Source organism: Pristis pectinata, chromosome 3, assembly GCF_009764475.1.
Source record: "Pristis pectinata isolate sPriPec2 chromosome 3, sPriPec2.1.pri, whole genome shotgun sequence".
In the NCBI taxonomy this organism is placed as follows: Eukaryota; Metazoa; Chordata; class Chondrichthyes; order Rhinopristiformes; family Pristidae; genus Pristis; species Pristis pectinata.
In genome coordinates, this window is record NC_067407.1 from 134,714,456 (window position 1) to 134,735,543 (window position 21,088).

The following is a 21,088-nucleotide window of genomic DNA, read 5'->3' on the forward strand; positions in this document are numbered from 1 at the left end:
TTCTACTTTTATAGCCTGTACTCTGTTTCTCCTTCCTCAAAGCCTCTCTACCTGTTAGATCTGACTTTTCACCATCCCCTTCTTCCTCTGACCTATCCCTCTGGTTCCCATCCCCCTCGCAAACTAGTTTAAACCCTCTCGAACCACCCTAGCAAACCTGGCTGCAAGGATATTGGCCCCCCTCGGGTTCAGGTGTAACCCATCCTCTCTGTACAGGTCCCACCTTCCCCAAAAGAGATCCCAATGATCCAAAAACCTAAAACCTTCCCTCCTGCACCAACTTCTCAGCCATGCATTTATTTGCCATCTCCTCCTATTCCTACCTTCACTATCGTGTGGCACTGGCAGCAATCCCGAGATTGCTACCCTTGAGGTCCTGTTCTTCAGTCTTCTGCCTAGCTCCCTAAACTCACTTTTCAGGACCTCATCCCTCTTCCTACCTATGTCACTGGTACCAACATGAACCACGACTTCTGGCTGTTCTCCCTCCCGCTCTAGAATCCTGTGGACCCGATCAGAGACATCCCGGACCCTGGCACCTGGGAGACAACATACCATCCGGGATTCATGCTCACTGCCACAGAACCTCCTATCTGCAAGTCAACTCACACACTGCATGGACGCACATTCACTCTCTATCACACGGGTACGCACTCTCTCTCTCACACACACACACACACGCACGCACGCACGCACACACACACACACACACACACATACACACACAAACTCATACAGTCTCTCACATACACGTACACTCACACTCCACATTCACACTCGTGCACACAGACACACACCCAAAATATTGTCATACATGCACTTATTTGTGCTCTCACATACATATTCATATGCCCATGCATGCACTCACATACACACAGTTGCAGTCACACACACACACACAGACACACACACACATTATACTCAAGCACACACACACTCACTCACTCACATATTCACTTGCACACCCATTCACACAGACAGTGTGACCATGACCCTATTGCATTTAGTGGAATTCCAAAGAAGGTCATTAATAAAACTAAAATAACATACAACTGGTTTGATTCTGATGAAAAATGTTTACTTCATTGCTTGAAAAATGATAGGAGAGTCTATAGTCATTTTGTTATTTCAGGAGGCAGGAATAGATTTTAAATATGTTCCTAATTTGAAGGGAGAGCTTTAACCTCATTCACAATCTCTGTCAAGCCCTAAGACCTCCTCCAGGCAGTAATCAGACACCCGCTACTTACATCAGGAAAAGCAAAAGTCTGTATCTGGCATGATTTTTCAAAACCCTCCCCACTTTGTTTTAACCTCCTGTTAATGATTATGCTCCAGAAATTCTATAACGTGGCGTAACTGAGCACTAGAACTTTGTCAGGAAGGCCAGAGCTGGGTTTGGGCTCAAGTTGTGTCATAGAACATAGAACACTACAGCACAGTACAGGCCCTTCAGCCCACAATGTTGTGCCAACATTTTATCCTGCTCTAAGATCTGTCTAACCCTTCCCTCCCACATAGCCTCCCATTTCTCTATCATTCATGTGTCTAAGAGTCTCTTAAATGTCTCTAATGTATCTGCTCCCACTACCTCTGCAGGTAGTGCGTTCCACACACCAATCACCTTAAAATTATGTCCCCTCATGTTAGCCATTGTCGCCCTGGGAAAAAGTCTCTGACTGTCCACTCGATCTATGCCTCTTATCATCTTGTACACCTCTATCAAGTCACCTCTCATCCTCCTTCTCTCCAAAGAGAAAAGCCCTAGCTCATTCAGCTTATTCTCATAAGACATGCTCTCCAATCCAGGCAACATCCTGTTAAATCTCCTCTGTACCCTCTCTAAAGCTTCCACACCTTTTCTATAATGAGGCAACCAGAACTGAACACAATACTCCGAGTGTGGTCTGACCAGAGTTCTATAGAGCTGCAACATTACTTTATGGCTCTTGAACTCAATATCCTGTGTCATTTACAAACTTTGCAGTGTGGCTTCCAGGTTCCCCTGTATGTGACGCGCCAACATGCATGGGTGTTGAGACAGGCCCAGTGTTCCTTTATGATGTCTGACATTTGTTTGGAAGCCACTTCTCTTGGGCATGTGTGAGATCTGCACAGTCCAAAACAACCTGCCTAAGTCTGTCCAAGTCCCTGGACTTTGTTCATGGGGCCGGCTGAACAGAGGAGGAACCTTTCGAACTTGACCCAGGTTAGGGGTCCCCGCCACTGCTTCCTCCAACAGAGGGCAGGCACAGTAGTGCAGCGGTTAGCGTAACACTTTACAGCGCCAGCGACACGGGTTCAATTCCCACCACTGTCTGTAAGGAGTTTGTACGTTCTCCCCATGTCTGTGTAGGTTTTTTCCGGGTGCTCCGGTTTCTTCCCACATTCCAAAGACGTATGGGTTAGGAAGTTGTGGGCATGCTATGTTGGCGCTGGAAGCGTGGCAATATTTGTGGGCTGCCCCCAGAACACTCTATGCAAAAGATACATTTCACTGTGTGTTTCGATATACATGTGACTAATAAAGATACCTTATCTTATCTTATTTCTGGATGGTCCATGAACCCATGAACACCACCTCATTATTCCTCCTTTGCACTATTTATTTATTTTTGTAACTTATGGTAATTTTTACCTTTTTCACTGTACTGCTGCCGCAAAACTACAAATTTCACGACATATGTTGGTGATAATAAATCTGATTCTGATAGTCCCCCCACTCCCCACCAATGCACTAACACAACCCTCGACCCCACCCCCTCCCCTGCTCTCCCTCCCCCACTGACCAGGACACCCAACCAATGAGCTGGAGCCTAAGCAGACCTGCCTCGTGTAGTCAGGGTAACGCACGTAGGCCAGGCGACATTGATGATTCCTGGCCTTCCAACATCTCACTCTACAGAGGAGAAATTGCCCTTAGCTACCAGCACCAACACATCAGGTGTGCAGGAGCTGAGTATGGAGATGTTCCAGATGCATCACTGCTTGGTACGGCAACTGCTCTGCCCCACACAGAGAGTTGTGGACACAGCTCAGGCCATCATGCAAGCCAGCCTCCCCTCCATTGACTCCATCTACACTTCCCGCTGCCTTGAGGAAGCAACCAGCGTAATCCAGGACCCCTCCCACCTCAGTCATTCTCTCTTCTCCCCCCTTCCATTGGGCAGAAGATACAAAAGCTTGAGAACACGTACCACCAGGCTCAAGCACAGCTTCTATCCCGCTGTTATCAGACTCTTGAATGGACCTCTTAATACGATAAAGATGAACTTTTGATCTCTCAGTCTACCTCGTCATGGCCCTTGCACCTTATTGTCTACCTGCACTGCACTTTCTCTGTAACTGTAACACTATATAAAGGACATCTTTAACCTCTCGCTTCTGCAGTCTGAGGTTCTCACCTGCTTCAGAAGGGCATCTATCGTTTATACCATATATTCTAGGTTTGTGAGCAATGCGCATCCCAATGGTAATTCTCCTTTAAGACCATCTTTTCCATTGACTGCTGACTTCTGACATGAGCAGGTTATGTGAAAGCTGTGGCTAGAGAGTACCTGATCTTTGTCACCGCAGGTGGGGATGGAATAGCCGGAAGAAGGGGGCAGTCATTAGATTATCATCCCCTTCAACGTGGCTTCAATCAGCTGAAGTAGGTTTGTTGCAACACACAAACACTGGAGGAACTCAGCATTGATGAAGGGAAATGGATAGTCGACGTTTCAAGTCGAGACTCTTCATCTGGACTGGATGTTATTTCTGGTCCAGAATGTCCATAAGTGCTGCCTGATCTACTGAGTTCCTCCAGAGTTTTATATGTTGCTCCAGATTCTAGCATCTGCAGTCCTTTGTGTCCTCGAAGTAGGTTTGTTACTGGATTGTGAAGCTCCTGCCCCGTCACACTTGAGAAAGTGACGATGCCCATCAACTGGCACAGAGGGCAACCTCCTCACACCCTGACCGATAACACCACCTTATATATCGACCTGTTTGAAGTAAGAATATGAGAGGCACGGAGAGGATAGGTGGTCTTTTTCCCAGGTTGGGAATGTCAAGTACTGGAGGGAATAGCTTTAAGGTGAGAGGGGTAAAGTTTAAAGAACATTTGCAAGGCAAGATTCAAACACAGAGAGGGGTAGCAACGTGCTGCCAGGGGAGATGGTGGAAGCAGATACGGACCACTGAGCGATGCACCTACAAGTACCTTCTGCCCACTGTGGTTATAAAAAGGAAAGGAAAGGGGTATGACAGCAGGAAGGACAAATGGAGGGGGTGCCGGGGCAATTGTACATGGACCGTAGCAGGCGGGGTGGGTGAGGCTTGGTACTGCTCTGTCCCAACAACAACGTGCTGCTAATTCCGTCTACACTTCTCGCTGCCTCGGTAAAGCAGCCAACGTAAAGACTCCACCCAGCCCGGACATTCTCTCTTCTCCCCCCTCCAACTGGGCAGAAGATACAAAAGCCTTAAAGCACGTACCACCAGGCTCAAGGACAGCTTCTATCCCACTGTTATAGGACTATTGAATGGTTCCCTAGTACAATAGGATGGACTCTTGACCTCACAATCTACCTCGTAATGGCCTTGCACCTTATTGTCTGCCTGCACTGCACTTTCTCTGTAACTGTAACACTTTATTCTGCATTCTGTATTGTTTTCCCTTGTACTACCTCGATCCACTGTTGTAATGAAATGATCTGCATGGACAGCATGCAAAACAAAGTTTTTCACTGTACCTCAGTACATGTGACAATAATAAACCAATTTTTACTGATTTAATTCCATTGCTCCTCCATCAGGATAACTGCCCTCACTTGCCCAATTCTGGACAAGAGGATTTCGACCAGGACGGAGAGGGAGACGCCTGTGATAAGGACGATGATAATGATGGGAGAAACGACGAGCTAGTGAGTTCCGGAACCTTCCTGTGAAATTCAACCCTCGCCCAATAAAGCACTCCGTAAAACCTGATAATCTGGCACCCTCCGGACTCTGGTGGCGCCGGACTGGCCAATTTTCCAGACTATTGGATGTTGCCCCTATTAATACCCCAACATATGTTTAATTCACTTTTTTTTCAGTGATATAATATGTCTTTCAGTAAACACAGTGAGTTCAGAGGGAACTTGGGAAACAGGATCCCGGTGAGTTTAAAGGGAGTGTGGGAAATGGGGCTCCAGTGAGTTTAATGGGGGAGGGGAAATGGGACCCTCAGTGTTTAATGGGGGGAAGGAAATGGGATCCTCAGTGAGTTTAAAAGGAGTGTGGGAAATGCATCCCTCGGTGAGAGGGAGGGTGGGAAATGGGGCCCTCAGTGAGTTTAATGGGGGGTGGGAAATGGGGTCCTCGGTGAGTTTAATGGGGGATGGGAAATGGGGCCCTAGTGAGTTTAATGAGGGGTGGGAAATGCGGTCCTCAGTGAAACAGATGCCATACCATCAGGATTTCCCAAGTTTTACTGCATGTTACAACCCGCTGCTCTGTGGGATAACACAGCCAATGCCCTTCTCTTCCAGGACAATTGCCCCCTGCTCTATAATCCCCGGCAGTCTGACTATGACAAGGACGACGTGGGTGACCGGTGCGACAACTGCCCGTACGACCACAACCCGACACAGATCGACACGGACGGGGACGGCGAAGGAGACGCCTGCTCCGTTGACATCGACGGGGATGGTGAGTGTGACAGGCCCATTGTGACAGACCCAGCTCAAGCCCAGCTGCCCCGCAGCCTCTGGATGCATGGAATTGTTACGGCGCAGGGGGGAGGCCATTCAGTCCATCACGTCCATGCCGATTCCTAGTAGACCAATCCCTACAATCCCATTCTTTCTGTCTATCCACTTCCTTTACTGGGGCCTACACTGCCACTCCTACAGGCAGATTATTACTGCTCTCTGAACAAAATACGTTTGTCTCCCTCTTGTCCCCTTCATCCAAAACCTACATCTGTGTATCAAGTCCCCGAGACATTTGTTAAGGATTGGCCAATTGCCTCCTTCTGTGCAAAAAGTTCCGTCATTCTATGAGACCCCATACTAATCCTTTGCAGGGAACGGGGTGGAAGGGAATTTGGAACATAGAACAGTACAGCACAGGAACAGGCCCTTCGGCCTACGATGTGCTGAACTAATTAAGCTAATGACGCCTAATTAAATTCATCTCCTCTGCTTGCACATGGTCCATATCCTACCATTCTCTTCACTTTCATGTGCCTATCTAAGAACCTCTTAAATGCCTCTATTGTATCTGCCCCCACCGCCACCCCTGGCAGAGCATTCCAGGCACCCACCACTCACTGTTAGAAGAAATTTGCCCCACCCCACACATCTCCTTTGAACTTTTTCCCCTCTCACCTGAAGTGCATGCCCTCTAGTATTAGACATGTTGATTTAATCTTTATTAGTCTGTAACCATTGTAACCATGATAATCTTATTCCCATGTCAATAGGCATCCTGAATGAGGGTGACAACTGTCCCTATGTTTATAATATTGACCAGAGGGACACCGACAAGGATGGTGTTGGAGACATGTGTGACAACTGTCCACTTATGCATAACCCTGACCAGGTAAGGAAAACTGTTGCTGCTCTACCTATACTGCTGCTATAATTACCAGGCACATAAACACCCCACCCACCCCGGATGTTCCCTCTTCTCCCCCCTCCCATTGGGCAGAAGATACAAAAGCCTGAAAGTGTGTACCACCAGGCTCAAGGACAGCTTCTATCCCACTGTTGTAAGACTATTGAATGGTCCCCTTGTACGATAAGATGGACTCTTGACCTCACAATCTACCTCGTTATGGCCCTTACACCTTATTGTCTACCTGCACTGCACTTTCTCTGTAACTGGAACACTTTATTCTGCATTCTGTTATTGTTTTCCCTTGCACTACCTCAACGCACTGATGTGATGAAATGATCTGTACGGATGGCATGCAAAACAGTTTTTCACTCTACCTCAGTATGTGTGACCATAGTAAACCAATTACAATTTACACAAACCATCCTGACTTGGAAGTGCTTTGCTGCTGCTTTACTGTTGTCGATTCTATATCCTGGAACTCCCTGCCCAACTACATTGTTCCCCGGTCTCCCTCTAACCTCACCGGGGGCATTGTGAGAAGGACTGCAGTGGTTCAAGAAGGCAGCTCACCACCACCTTCTCAAGGGTGATCGGGGTTGGGCAATAAACGTCCACGACCCACAAATGAATGGAACAAAAACTGTCAGAGTCTTGAATGAGGCCCAGGAAACGGCATCACTTCACCCACTCCAGCTTGCAAAAGTTCTGCTTATCTCCACAGAAGTGTGCCACTGGGCTCAGGCACTGCTGTGTGGAGATTGGTTGCCTGTGTTCCCCGAGCACTTCATAAAGCACTTTGCCTGGGTGTGGGTTATTGAGCTCATTAGAACATAAGAAATAGGAGCAGGAGGAGGCCATCTGGCCTGTCGAGCCTGGTCCACCACTCAATAAGGTCATGGCTGATCTGGCCGTGGACTCAGGTCCACCTACCTACCTTTTCCCCATAACCATCAATTCCCCTACTATGCAAAAATCTATCCAACTGTGTCTTAAGTATATTTAATGAGGTAGCCTCTACTGCTTCCTTGGGCAGAGAATTCCACAGATTCACAACTCTCTGGGAAAAGCAGTTCCTCCTCATCTCCGTCCTAAATCTACTCCCCCGAATCTTGAGGCTATGTCCCCTAGTTCTAGTCTCACTTACCAGTGGGAGCAACCTTCCTGCCTCTATCTTGTCTATCCTTTTCATAATTTTATATGTTTCTATGAGATCCCCTCTCATTCTTCTGAATTCCAGCGAGTATAGTCCCAGGCGACTCAATCTCTCCTTATAGACTAACCCCCTCATCTCCAAAATCAACCTGGAATCAACCTGAATCATGAAAAGCTCCATAGAAGTACAAGTACCTTCCTCTACAGTTGAACCTAGTACCCAGGAAAAACCATTGGAGGGGCAACAAACGCTTGTATCGGCCACGTCTCTGGAACATATAGAGAGAAGTTCCTTGGAGACACAAGAGACCGCAGATGCTGTAATCTAGAGCAGAAAAACAAACTGCTGCTGGGGCTCAGTCCTGTTGCAGGGTCTCGACCCGAACCGTCGACCATCCCTTCGCCTCCATGGATGCTGCCTGGCCTGCTGAGTTCTTAAAGCAGTTTGTTTTTTTTGCTAAGGAGATGTTCCATCAGACCTTTAACAGACCAGCACTGCCTGTGCACTACCTGGGTCTCTGTGTTCACAGGCTGTGGATTCAAATCCCCCACTGCAGAAGACCATAAGGTATAGCAGCAGAATTAGGCCATTCGGCCCGTCGAGGCTGCTCTACCATTCAATCATGGCTGATTTATTTTTGATTCTCCCGTGTTCTCCCTGTAACCCTTGACCCCCTTGCTAATCAAGAACCTATCAATCTCTGCCTTAAATGCACCCAATGACTTGGCCTCCACAGCCCTCTGTGGCAACGAATTCCACAGATTCACCGCCCTCTGGCTGAAGAAATTCCTCCTCATCTCAGTGTTAAAGGGACGTCCCTTTATTCTGTGCCCTCAGATCCTGGACTCTCCCACTGATGGAAGCACCCTCTCCACATCCACTCTATCCAGGCCTTTCAGTATCTGGTAGGTTTCAGTGAAATCCCCCCTCATCCTTCTGAACTCCATCGAGTACAGGCCCAACTCACATCAAGGCTTTCCTCCAATGTCTCCCTAACAGAGTACTGCTCTGTTGTTGGGGCCAAGCTCAGGTGAGATGTCAGATGGAAGCCCACCTTCCTCTCAGAGTCATAGATACAGGATGGAAAAGGCCCTTCAGCCCATCCAGCCCACACCAACCATCAGCCACCCATTTGCCCTAATCCGACATGAATCCTGCATCCTCATCAACTCCCCCCAGATTCTAACACTCGCCTACGCAAAGGGCAATTTATAGTGGCCAGTTACCACATGCCCTTGGGATATGGGAGGAAACTGGAACACCCGGAGGAAACCCATGTGGTCCACAGGAAGAACGCGTCAAACACATGGCACCCGAGGTCAGGATTGAACCAGGGTCTCTGAGGCTGTGAGGCAGCTCTACTAGCTGTGCCCTTCCAGTGGAAGTGAAAGAGAAAGGTCATGTGACACTGTACAGAGGCAAGTTCTCTCCAGTGTCCTGGCCAGCAGTCATCCCTCAAGTGACATCACTAAAGTAAATTGGTAAATTGGTTTATTATTGTCACATATACTGAGGTACAGTGAAAAACTTTGTCCTGCATGGCATCCATACAGGTCATTTCACATACAACAGTACATCAGGGCAGTACAAGGGAAAAGCAATAACAGAATGTAGAATAAAGTATAACAGTTAAGTGCAGTGCAGGCAGACAATAAGGTGCAAGGCAGTGACGAGGTTGATTGTGAGGTCAAGAGTCCATCTCATTGTGCAAGAGGACCATTCATTAGTCTTATAACAGCGGGATAGAAGCTGACCTTGAACTTGGTGGTACATGCTTTCAGGTTTTTGTATCTTCTGTCCGATGGGAGAGGGGAGAAGAGAGAATGTCCGGGGTGGGTGGGGTCTTTGAGTATGTTAGTTGTATTCCCGAGGCAGCAGGAAGTGTAGACTTCCATGGAGGGGAGGCTGCTTCTTGTGACGTGCTGAGCTGTGTCTACAACCCTCTGCAGTTTTTTGCAGTCATGGGCAGAGCAGTTCCCGTACCAAACCGTGATGCATCCAGAAAGGATACTTTCTGTGGTGCATTTATATAGATTGGTGAGGATCAACGGAGACATGCTGAAAGAAAGAGTAATCTGGCCATTGTCACATGCAGTTTGTGGGATCTTGCCATGTATCATCCAGCTTCCAACAATGACTAAACCAACATTAGTTCATAAGCAATTAAGCTCATTGTTTCACCGTAGAATGCACGGCTTCTTCCTTGGACAGTAAAGGTTCAGCTTGTGGCGCTGTCTCGTCCTACAGGAGGACTCCGACTCGGACCTGGTGGGTGATCAGTGCGACGACAATCAAGACATTGACGAGGACGGCCACCAGAACAATCTGGACAACTGCCCATACATCGCCAACTCCAACCAGGCCGACCACGACAAGGACGGGAGGGGAGACGCCTGTGACTCCGATGACGACAATGACGGGGTCCCTGACGAGAGGGACAACTGCCGCCTCGTCCCCAACCCTGACCAGATCGATGCCGATGGTGAGTGCTTTTTGGTAAATAACTCAGCGGGGGCCTGCCACAGTCCCAGAGAAGGCAGTGAGAGGAACCCTGGCATTAGCAGGTTCCTAACCCTGGCTTAGAGGGAAGGAATATTCAGTACTATAATATACTAAAATCCTGCTAAATACAACATGTTTAGGGTGAATATTCTCCTCAGCACAGGACACCAGAGAGTCGGCTGCTGTATATTGAGATTTTGGAAAATTGTCTGCAACACTCTGTCCGGACTCTTGTCTGGACAATAGTCTGTTGAAATGCTGAGTGTCTAGACAATCGTCTGATGAATACTCGTGCCTACGATCTGTTCTTTGAGAGTTCCATTGCCTTGTTCCTTTCCTCCTCTCCTTCAGCATTTGGCTTTCTGAATATTTATCCAATTCTTTTTTGAGAGTTATTTGGAACTTGCTTCCAACGTCCTTCCAAACAGCGAATCGTTGCATGTGGTATCAGTATTGGTTTTTATTATTGTCACTTGTACCGAGGTGCAGTGAAAAACTTGTCTTGCGTACCGATTGTACAGGTCAGTTCATTACGCAGTGCAGTTACATTGAGTTAGTACAGAGTGCGTTGAGGTAGTACAGGTAAAAACAATAACAGTACAGAGTAAAGTGTCACAGCTACAGAGAAAGTGCAGTGTAATAAGGTGCAAGGTCGCAAAGTCTTTTGTCGGCTCTCCTCCAGTCACTGACTCTGCTGCCAGTACCTCCCTGGTCTGAGCCAGAAGCCGAGAGATTCAAGTCCACCCCAAAGGTTGGAACACAAGGATCAAGGCTACAGTGCTGAGGGAGTGCAGCATTGTTGTCATGCTGTCTTTTGGATGAGAGGTTAAGCCAAGAGTCTGCCTTCTCCCTTGCCATGGCTATACAGAATATTAATTTAATTCTGTGTCAACCAAAAAGCTGGAGACTGGAAAAAGGGTCTGATTCAAAGCCATTTGTTGTACAGCAAACAAAGCCAACTGCAAACAGAATCTGCATCTCCCCGTTGCCAGTCACTTCAACTCCCCCCTCACTCCACCACAGATATGTCAGTACTCGGCCTCCTCCACTGCCAGAAGTCCAAGCGTGAATTGGAAGAACATCACCTCATTTTCCTTCTTGGAACATTACAGCCTAACGGCATGAACATTGAATTCTCCCACTTTAAGTAACCCCCACAACTCCCCCCCTCAACCCGCCATCCATGCCTCTTCTTCCCTTTCCTAGCCCATCTCTTTCTTCTACCCCCTTTTTTTTCCTCCTTACCTTTGACCCATCCCCCAGTGGATCTGCTCTTCCCTCCTCCCCCACACCTGCCTGTCACTATCTCTAACCTGTATCTACCTATCACCACCTTGTGCCCACCCCACAAGTACGTATAGGTACAATGAAAAACTAATGCAGCAGCGTCACGGGCAGATAGCATCAGATATACAACATACACAAGAAAAACATAAATTAAAGATGTTATACACAATTTTTATAAGAAAGAACACAACTAGAACAAAAAAAGCCATCCATTCCATCTTCAAATCAGCTTCTCACTTCATTCCCACTCTTCCCCCCCCCCCCTTCACCTGCCTATCACCACCCCCACCCTGGCCTGGATCCACCTATCAGCTGCCAGCTCTTACTTCACCCCTTCCCCTCCCCTCCCACCTTTTTATACTGGCTATCTGCTCTCTTTCATTCCAGTCCTGATGAAGGGTCCCGACTCAAAATGTCGACTGTTCATTTCCCTCCATAGATGCTGCCTGACCCAGTGTGTGTTAGTCCATTGTAGTGCAAAGTGGTCAACGTGATCATCTGCAGACTCACTAATCCTACCTCCGACATTCACAACCAACTTGTTAATGTGTAAAACAGACCTTGTGTCAAACCTCTTCTATGTATGTGTTTTATTCTGAAGTGATTGTGCTTTAGCAGTGTGCTGATATCATGTTGTACTTCACTTGTTGCCCCTGTGCTGACTCCCTCCCCTGTGTCTGATCCTGAGGAGGGGGATTAACCACATCTGACTCTGCCCTTCAGGTGATGGGAGAGGGGACGCTTGCAAGGACGACTTTGACAACGACAGCATCCCTGATATCTACGACGTGTGCCCTGAGAACAACGCTATCAGCGAGACTGACCTGAGGAAGTTCCAGATGGTCCACTTGGATCCAAAGGGGACGACGCAGATCGATCCCAACTGGGTGGTGCGCAACCAGGGCAGGGAGCTGCTGCAGACTGCCAACTCTGACCCCGGCCTGGCTGTCGGTAGGTAACATTGGAGCCACTCCAGGGGAAGACAGGGGCTCTTTCCATGACACCATAAGATATAGGAGCAGAATTAGGCCATTCGGCCCATCGAGAATGCTCCGCCATTCAATCATGGCTGATATTTGTCTTCAACCCTATTTTCCTGCCTTCTCCCAGGTAGGAAATTCAAGCAGGTTATTGTCCCTTTGTTGGGCAGTGGTGGGATGTTAATGCCGTGACCCATTTATCCATCAGCTGTTAGCAACAGGTGACAAAGGAGAGGCTCAGCAAGAATTAGCTCCTGGGTGGCCTTTGTGCTCCGGACCTTCCTGCTACCTCCTCATCATTGCCACCAACCTTCAGCCCATCTGAACCTATCCATCCCCCTACATCAATGTTAGGGTTCTCCAAGGACCTTTCTACTTGAGGTTGGCCAACCCAGAGCCAAAAGCCCCAGCTCAGTGATCCCACTGCAGTTCGGACGCTGTGTACAGTGAATCATTGTAGAAAAACACTCGGGTTGTGGGCTATAGATTCTGGTGGCGTTGTTGGTCAAGTCGAGTTTATTGTCATGTTCACAAATACAGTGAGGTACGGGTACAATGGCAGGCACGGTAGTGTAGCGGTTAGTGTAATGCTATTACAGCGCCAGCAACCTGGGTGCAATTAAGATAAGATAAGATATCTTTATTAGTCACATGTACATCAAAACACACAGTGAAATGCATCTTTTGTGTAGAGCATTCTGGGAAAGCCCACAAGTGTCGCCACGCTGCCGGCACCAACATAGCATGCCAGAGCTTCCTAACCCGTATGTCTTTGAAATGTGGGGGGAAACTGGAGCACCCGGAGGAAACCCACGCAGTCACGGGGAGAACGTACAAACTCCATACAGACAGCGGCCGGAATTGAACCCGGGTCGCTGGCGCTGAAAAGTGTTACGCTAACCACTACACTACCATGCCTGCCATTCTGGACACCGTCTGTAAGGAGCTTGTACGTTCTCCTCGTGTCTGCGTGGGTTTCCTCCAGGTGCTCCAGTTTCCTCCCACATTCCAAAGACGTACGGGTTAGGAAGTTGTGGGCGCGCTATGTTGGTGCCGGAAGTGTGGTGACACTTGCGGGCTGCCCCCAGAACACTCTACGCAAAAGATGCATTTTGCTGTGTGTTTCCATGTACATGTGACTAATAAAGATATCCTTAAAAACTTGCTTGATGCAGCATCACAGGCATGAGGGTACAGACAATAAACAAAACATAAATTATACAAGACAGTGAAGAGAAAAAAAAGACAGTGCAAAACAAGATATTTAAAAAGAAAACACAATCAGACATAAGAGGTATTGGTATTGGTTTATTATTGTCACTTGTACCGAGGTACAGTGAAAATCTTGTCTTGCATACCGTTCATACAGATCAATTCATTATACAGTGCATTGAGGTAGTACTGGGTGCATTGAGGTAGTACAGGATAAAACAGTAACAGAATACAGATTAAGGTAAGATTCGGGTCGTGTAGGTTGTGTAGGTCGGTTCAAGAACTTGATGGTTAAGGAAGTAGCTGTTCCTGAACCTGGTGGTGTGGGACTTCAGGCTTCTGTACCTCCTGCCAGTTCGTTATGGGTAGGGAACACCCAACCCTCTGTTGGATGAAATCCCACCATCATCTCCTCCCCTCCATCCCATTACTAACCTCACTGTGGGAGCATCTTCACCACATGGTTCATGGAGATACATCATTGGGTGCAGTAGCACGGTAGATATGTCATTGGTGTAGCAATCTTAATGCCTGGCCTATTGATCTGGAGACTTGGTTCAAATACCACCACTGTAACTGGGAAATTAGATTCAGTTAATTCAGAGAGATGGAGACCAGAAATGTACTGCATTGTAAAAGCCTATCTGCTTCACTAGTGTTCTGTAGCTGATTGGAATTGGTTTATTATTGTCACTTGTACCGAGATGCAGTGAAAAGCTTTGGTTTCCATACCATCCATACAGATCATTCCATACACAAGTACATTGAGGTAGTACAAAAGTGAAAAGACAACAGAATGCAGAATTTAGTGTTACAGTTACAGAGAAAGTGTAGTGCAGGTAGACAATAAGGTGCAAGGGCCCTGATGAGATAGATTGAGAGATCGAGTCCATCTTATCGTTACAAGGGGACCATTCAATAGTCTTCTAACGGCAGGATAGAAGCTGTCCTTGAGCCTGGTAGTACGTGCTTTCAGGCTTTTGTACCTTCTGCCCAATGGGAGAGGGGAGAAGAGAGAATGTCCGGGGTGGGTGGGGTCTTTGATTATGTTAACTGTATTCCCGAAGCAGCGGGAAGAGTAGACAGGGTCCATAGAGGGGAGGCTGGTTTTTGTCATGGATTGGGCTGTGTTCACAACTCTCTGCGGTTTCTTGCAGTCCCGGGCAGAGCAGTTGCCCTACCAAACAGTGATAAGTCCAGATAGGATGCTTTCTGTGGTGCATCTATAAAAATTGGTGAGGGGCAACAGGGGCATGCTGAGTTTCCTTAGCCTTCTGAGGAAGTAGAGGTGCTGATGAGCTTTCTGGGCCATAGCATCTACGTGGTTGGACCAGGAAAGGCTATTGGTGATGTTTGCACCTGGGAACTTGAAGCTCTCAACCATCTCCACCTCAGCACCACTGATACATTCAGGGGTGTGAGCACCACCCCGCTTGCTGAAAGGGAGCAGATCTGACACCCTTACCCGGTCTAGAACGTATGTGACTCCAGACTCCAGCCACATGGCCTGCCCCAAAATTGCCCAAGTGTCAGGGATGAGCATTAATTGCCGGGGATGCCCCATGCCCCGATAATGAAGCCTTCTCTCTCCTGAAATGGACAGCACAAAATGGTGAGGCCTCCCTGAGAGGAAACGTGTCCTTTTCTGATCCACAGGCTTCGATGAGTTCAACGCTATCGACTTCAGCGGCACCTTCTACATCAACACAGACCGCGACGATGACTACGCTGGCTTTGTCTTTGGCTACCAGTCCAGCAGCCGGTTCTACGTGGTAATGTGGAAGCAGGTCACCCAAACCTACTGGGAGGAGAAGCCGTCCAAAGCCCACGGATACGCCGGTGTCTCCCTCAAGGTGGTGAACTCCACCACAGGTCGGGGAGAGCACCTGCGTAACGCGCTCTGGCATACCGGCAACACCCCTGGACAGGTAGGAAGGCCTGAGTTACGGTAAGCTGGTCCAACTCCCAAACCCCTGGGTCTGCGGGCTCACAGTGCACTACTTCACGAAAGGATCACCTCGAGAGAGGCACTGCTTCAGGCACTGTAGGAAGTGTAGCGGTTACCGCAATGCTATTACAGCGCCAGCGACCTGGGTTCAGTTCCGGCTGCTGTCTGTAAGGAGTTTGTACGTTCTCCCCGTGTCTGCGTGGGTTTCCTCCGGGTGCTCTGGTTTCCTCCCACATTCCAAAGACGTGCGGGTTAGGAAGTTGTGGGCATGCTATGTTGGCGCCGGAAGAGTGGCGACACTTGCGGGCTGCCCCCAGCACATTCTCAGTAACGCAAAAGACGTATTTCACTGTGTGTTTCGATGTACATGTGACTAATAAATAAATACCTTATCTTACAGTATATCTTATCTAGATAAGTTAAGATAAGATATCTTTATTAGTCATATGTACATCGAAACACACAGTGAAATGCATCTTTCGCATAGAGTGTTCTGGGTCAGCCCACAAGTGTCGCCACACTTCCGGCACCAACATAGCACGCCCGCAACTTCCTAACCTGTACGTCTTTGGAATGTGGGAGGAAGCCGGAGCACCCGGAGGAAACCCACGCAGACATGGGGAGAATGTACAAACTCTTTGCAGACAGAGATGGGAATTGAACCCAGGTTGCTGGCGCTGTAATAGCATTATGCTAACCGCTACACTACGGAAGGAGGCTATTGTGACCCTGTTGGCCACAAGGATAGGTGTTGTCCTTCATCAAAGGCAACACGCCTGTATGTGACTCCAGCCACATCAATGTGGCTGATTTAACTCAGCCAGCCACAGTAGTTCAAAAGAGAAAATACACACTGCCATTGTCACAAGAACACAGGAGCAGGAGTAGGCCACTTGGCCCCTCAAACCTGCCCCACCGTTCAATACGATCGTCGCTGATCTGCCCCAGGCCTCACCTCCACTTCTGTACCAGTTCTCCGTGGCCCTCAATTCCCTGACCTTCAGTACTTCTATCGATCCAACCTCTGGGGTAAAGAGTTCCAGCGGTTCATTACGCTCTGTGAGGAGAAACCTCTAAGCACCTCGGTTTTCCGGCAGTGCCCACATTCCATGGATGGAAGTCAAACACTTCCCAGCTCCTGGTCCATAGTCCTAAAAATTTTAGCTCCAAGAACTCATCCAGGTGTTCTTCAAAGGTGCCAGCAGTTTCTGCCTCCACCGCCCTATCAGACTGTGTGTTCCAGGACCACTGCTCTTTGGGTGAAAAGAAAATCCTCATTACTTTAAGTAATTCCCACCCCCCTTCCCTACAACACCCCCCCCAACCATGCTTCTTCATTTCTTCCCTTTCCTAGCCTCTCTCTCTTCCTTCTACCTTTTTTTCCCTTTCTCGCCTTACCTTTGAGCCATCTCCCCGTGGGCACAGGGTGCTGATAGGTAGATCTGCTTCCATGATGAGGCTTTCCGCTCCAGGACATCCGAGATGTCCAACTTCTTTTCTGACCAAGGCTTCCCCCCAACTGTGGTCGAGAGAGCTTGCGCCCGCATCTCTGCCATTTCGCACACCTCTGCTCTCACCCCCACCCCTCCCAGACCCAACAGGGATAGGGTCCCCCTTTTCCTTAGAGGGCATCTACCTATCACCACATTGTGTCCACCCCTCCTCCCCTCTTTTGTCCACCTATCACTGGTCTGCTTTTCCCTCCTATATACTGGGCTTCCCCTTTTTCTATCTTCAGTCCTGAAGAAGGGTCCTGACCTGAAACATTGACCACCTGCTTTTCTCCATAGACGCTGCCTGGCCTGCTGAGTTCCTCCAGCATCATTGTGTTTTTCATTCTTTCTTCCTCATTTCCTCTCTAATCTTTCCAATAATTACCTTGCCTTTGTCTCTCTAACCTCCCTGCAAGGGGGATGTTCAATTCTGTTCAGTCCAGACTTGAACTCGTTCCTCAGGCACTCTTGATCCAGCATCAGCAATGCTTCGTTCAAACAGCACACAACTTTGCTCACACATTACTTCATCTGTCCCTAATGCTGTTCCTTTCTATTCATAGAACATAGAACAGCACAGCATAGGAAAAGGCCCTTCAAATCAACACGACTTCAAATTAAACTAAATCTCTTCTGCCTGTAGATGATCCAGATCCCTCCGTTCCCTGCATGTTCATGTGTCTGTCTAAATGCCACTGTTGTATCTGCTTCCAGCACTACCCCTGGCAGCCCGTTGCAGGCACCTATCACTTCTTGTGTAAAAAAAAACTTGCCCCACACTTCACTTTTAAACTTCCAGCCTCTCACCTTAAATTCATGCCCTCTAGTATTTGCCATTCCTACCCTGGGAAAAAGGCTCTGACTGTCTACCCTGTCTGTACCTCTCATAATCTTATCAGGTCTCCCCTCAGCCTCCGACGCTCCAGAGAAAACAATCCAAGTTAGTCCAACCTCTCCTTGTAGGTCATACCCTTTAATCCAGAGAGAATCCTGATGAACCTCTTCTGCACCCTCTCCAAAGCCTCCATGTCCTTCCTGTAATGGGGCGACCAGAATGGTGCACACAATATTGCAAGTGTGGCTGAACCAAAGTTTTATGTAGCTGTAACATGACTTTCTTACCCTTTCCCCTATAATTCATACTTACCATACACCTCACCTCCACCATGTCTTAATCACTGGCCACAGCCTACTCGCCAATATGTATTTGGTACAGCTCTTATTTGCAATCTCCTCAGAAGCAGACACCCATTCTCTCCACCTAACCATCTGTAACTGCATAGACAACTTCAACCATATTTCTTTCCCCAAGAAAAGATCCTTGACCTATTCATTGGCTACAGCCAAGTCCAAGCAAGTTTTGGTTGGTGTAGCCTTTGCCAAGCAGTTCTGGGAATCAGACCTTAAAAATGTCTTGGAGCCACAAGAGACTGCAGATGCCAGAATCTGGAGGCCAGATTTCCTTCCGCAGATGCTCCCTGACCTGCGGAGTTCTTCCAACTTTGTGGTTGTTGCTTAAAAATAACTTGTTGAAGAGGAGAGCAGAGCCGGAACCTTGGCTTATCATCCCTCCTCCCACGAAAACCACCTTCTCCCTGCCACAAACTCCCTATCCAATCCCTGCTTCTGCTCTCTACATAGTCTCAGTTCCCTCAGCCCTGTCATCCACACCTCTGCCCTGCACTCACATCAAGAGCTTGGCTTCCTTCCCAGAGGGAGGTGCACAGATCTGGTTGCAATTCTCCACCACAGGACCAGGCTAGCAAACTACACAGGTTCAGTAGGATGCCTTTGCTCTGCTATTCTCTGCTAATGGAGCTAAAGATCGCTTAATCTTAGAACTCTCTCCCACAAAATCTGAAGTTGTTCAGAGAGTGAAAAACACAATGGTGCTGGAGGCGGGGTGAGCACAGGACGGTGATAGGTAGATCTGCTCCCATGATGAGGCTTTCCACTCCAGGACATCCGAGATGTCCGTCTTCTTTTCTAACCGGGGCTTCCCTCTGACTGTGGTCGAGAGAGCTCACACCCATATCTCTGCCATTTCCTGCACCTCTGCTCTCACCCCCACCCCTCCCAGACCCAACAGGGAGAGGGGCCCCCTTGTCCTCAGAGGGCATCTACCTACCACCACCCTGTGTCCACCCCGCCTCCCCTCTTTTGTCCACCTATCACTGCTCTGCTTTTCTCTCCTATATATTGGGCCTCCCCTTTTCCCATCTTCCGTTCTGAAGAAGGGTCCTGACCCAAAACGTTGACCGCCTGCTTTTCTCCAAGGATGCTGCTTGGCCTGCTGAGTTCCTCCAGCATCATTGCGTTTTTCATCTAGATTTCAGTATCTGCAGTCCTTTATTTCTCCGATGTTTAGAGAGTGTTCGTGATATGAAAACAACATGGGTAAATAAAGGTGCAGACCAGCCGTGGTATAATTGAATGATAGGATAGGCTCAAAGGGCCGAATGGTCTCCTGTTCCGATCTGACATCAGACACTGCTACATTGCTCTGAGTTTGTAAACTTCCTTGCTGCTAGTGTGTACCTTGTGGACTCCCCCAAAGTGAATGTGGATCTGTTCATGTTGCAGGTACGAACTCTATGGCATGACCCCAAGAATATTGGCTGGAAGGATTACACCGCCTACAGGTGGCACCTGATCCATCGGCCCAAAACAGGCTTCATCAGGTAACTGGGTGTGGGAGAGAAGTTAATCACAGCTCCTGGCGATTAACACAGCGACCCACCCACCACCTTTCCTGCTGTTCATTGGGGGGATTATCCGGTGGTGGTGGGTGCAGTGAAGGGTGGGGATTAAGGATTGGGACATTATGCCATTCTGGCCTGGGAATAGCTCGGGCCAGTCAGATCCTGTTCTCTGTTGTATGAACGCAAGGAACAGGAGCCAGAGTGGTTCACACAGCCCCTGTTGAGTCTGCTCCGCTATTAAGACTATTGGGAAATCAAGGATTCATCTCTAGCGTATAAGAGATTGATAACACTGGGATCAAAGCTGTCCCATCTGCTTCCCACCACAACCTCCACCTCGTGCCCCCTTCGTCTCTCAGTTCCATTGAGACCTCAACTCAGTGACTGAGCACCCAGAGCAATCCAAAGAGTCACAGCCCTCATTGTGAAGAAAGCTCTCAATCCTGAATGGCCAAGCCCAACTCTTCGGCCCTTGCCTAGCCTCCCTTAGATCACTCCTTTATCTTCAGGTGAGATGCAATCTATTCTGTTCATCGGCTCCTTTGAGAGGGTGAGAGTTGGACGGGAGCGATGGGAGGTGCTTACCACAATGCTGGTTGAGGGAGCTTGTTTAAGTGGAGAGGCCAGAGAAGCTGGGATGGTTCTCGGAGCTGGGAAGGGAATTTGGTAAGATGTTCAGCATTATGAGGGCTTCTATCATTCAGGGAGGATGAGGGATCTCCACAAGCCAAGTGGTGATCTCCAGATGTTGTCAGAAATGAGCCGGAGTGATGTGAGCAGTGAGAAAGGAATCGCTGAATAGAACATGCAGGATCCTGCGATCTGCTCATCCAGGAATAGAGCACAAAGTAAAGGGGGAGAATGAGTTTCTTAGAAGGTAAATCAGGACCAGAGGATAAACAAAATCATCGCCGGGGTTACAAGCTCATAGATTGCCTTAACCACAAATAGTGTTGGCAGTAATACCCATTATATATTTTAAAATGAAGCAGGATTAATATTTTGAACAGAACATGTGTAAAATAAAAAGGAGGCCCCAGCACAATGTCCAGAACACACACAGTGGGGAGAAGCACGGGGAACGGGATTAACTAACGGCTGTTTCAGAGTGCTGGAACAGACTCGATGGGCCAAATAGCCTCGTGCTGTGCTGTGGTTCTACCCCCATTGCAAGTGAGCCCATCAAGTCAGTTCAGGACCCGCAGAACAACCACTGTCGTTCA

The 21,088-nt window shown here is 48.3% G+C and overlaps 1 protein-coding gene across 2 annotated transcripts in view; it reads left to right on the forward strand.

Moving 5' to 3' along the window:
• The window catches only part of LOC127568104 (thrombospondin-2-like), an 88,055-nt gene that overhangs the window by 61,515 nt on the left and 5,452 nt on the right, over positions 1 to 21,088 (forward strand). For both annotated transcript variants that reach the window (XM_052011420.1, XM_052011421.1), the window contains exons 14-20: positions 4,800 to 4,907; positions 5,517 to 5,676; positions 6,452 to 6,570; positions 9,989 to 10,223; positions 12,254 to 12,481; positions 15,379 to 15,650; positions 19,747 to 19,844. In XM_052011420.1, the coding sequence (XP_051867380.1) occupies positions 4,800 to 4,907; positions 5,517 to 5,676; positions 6,452 to 6,570; positions 9,989 to 10,223; positions 12,254 to 12,481; positions 15,379 to 15,650; positions 19,747 to 19,844 (1,220 nt within the window). The remainder of the gene's footprint in view (positions 1 to 4,799; positions 4,908 to 5,516; positions 5,677 to 6,451; positions 6,571 to 9,988; positions 10,224 to 12,253; positions 12,482 to 15,378; positions 15,651 to 19,746; positions 19,845 to 21,088) is intronic.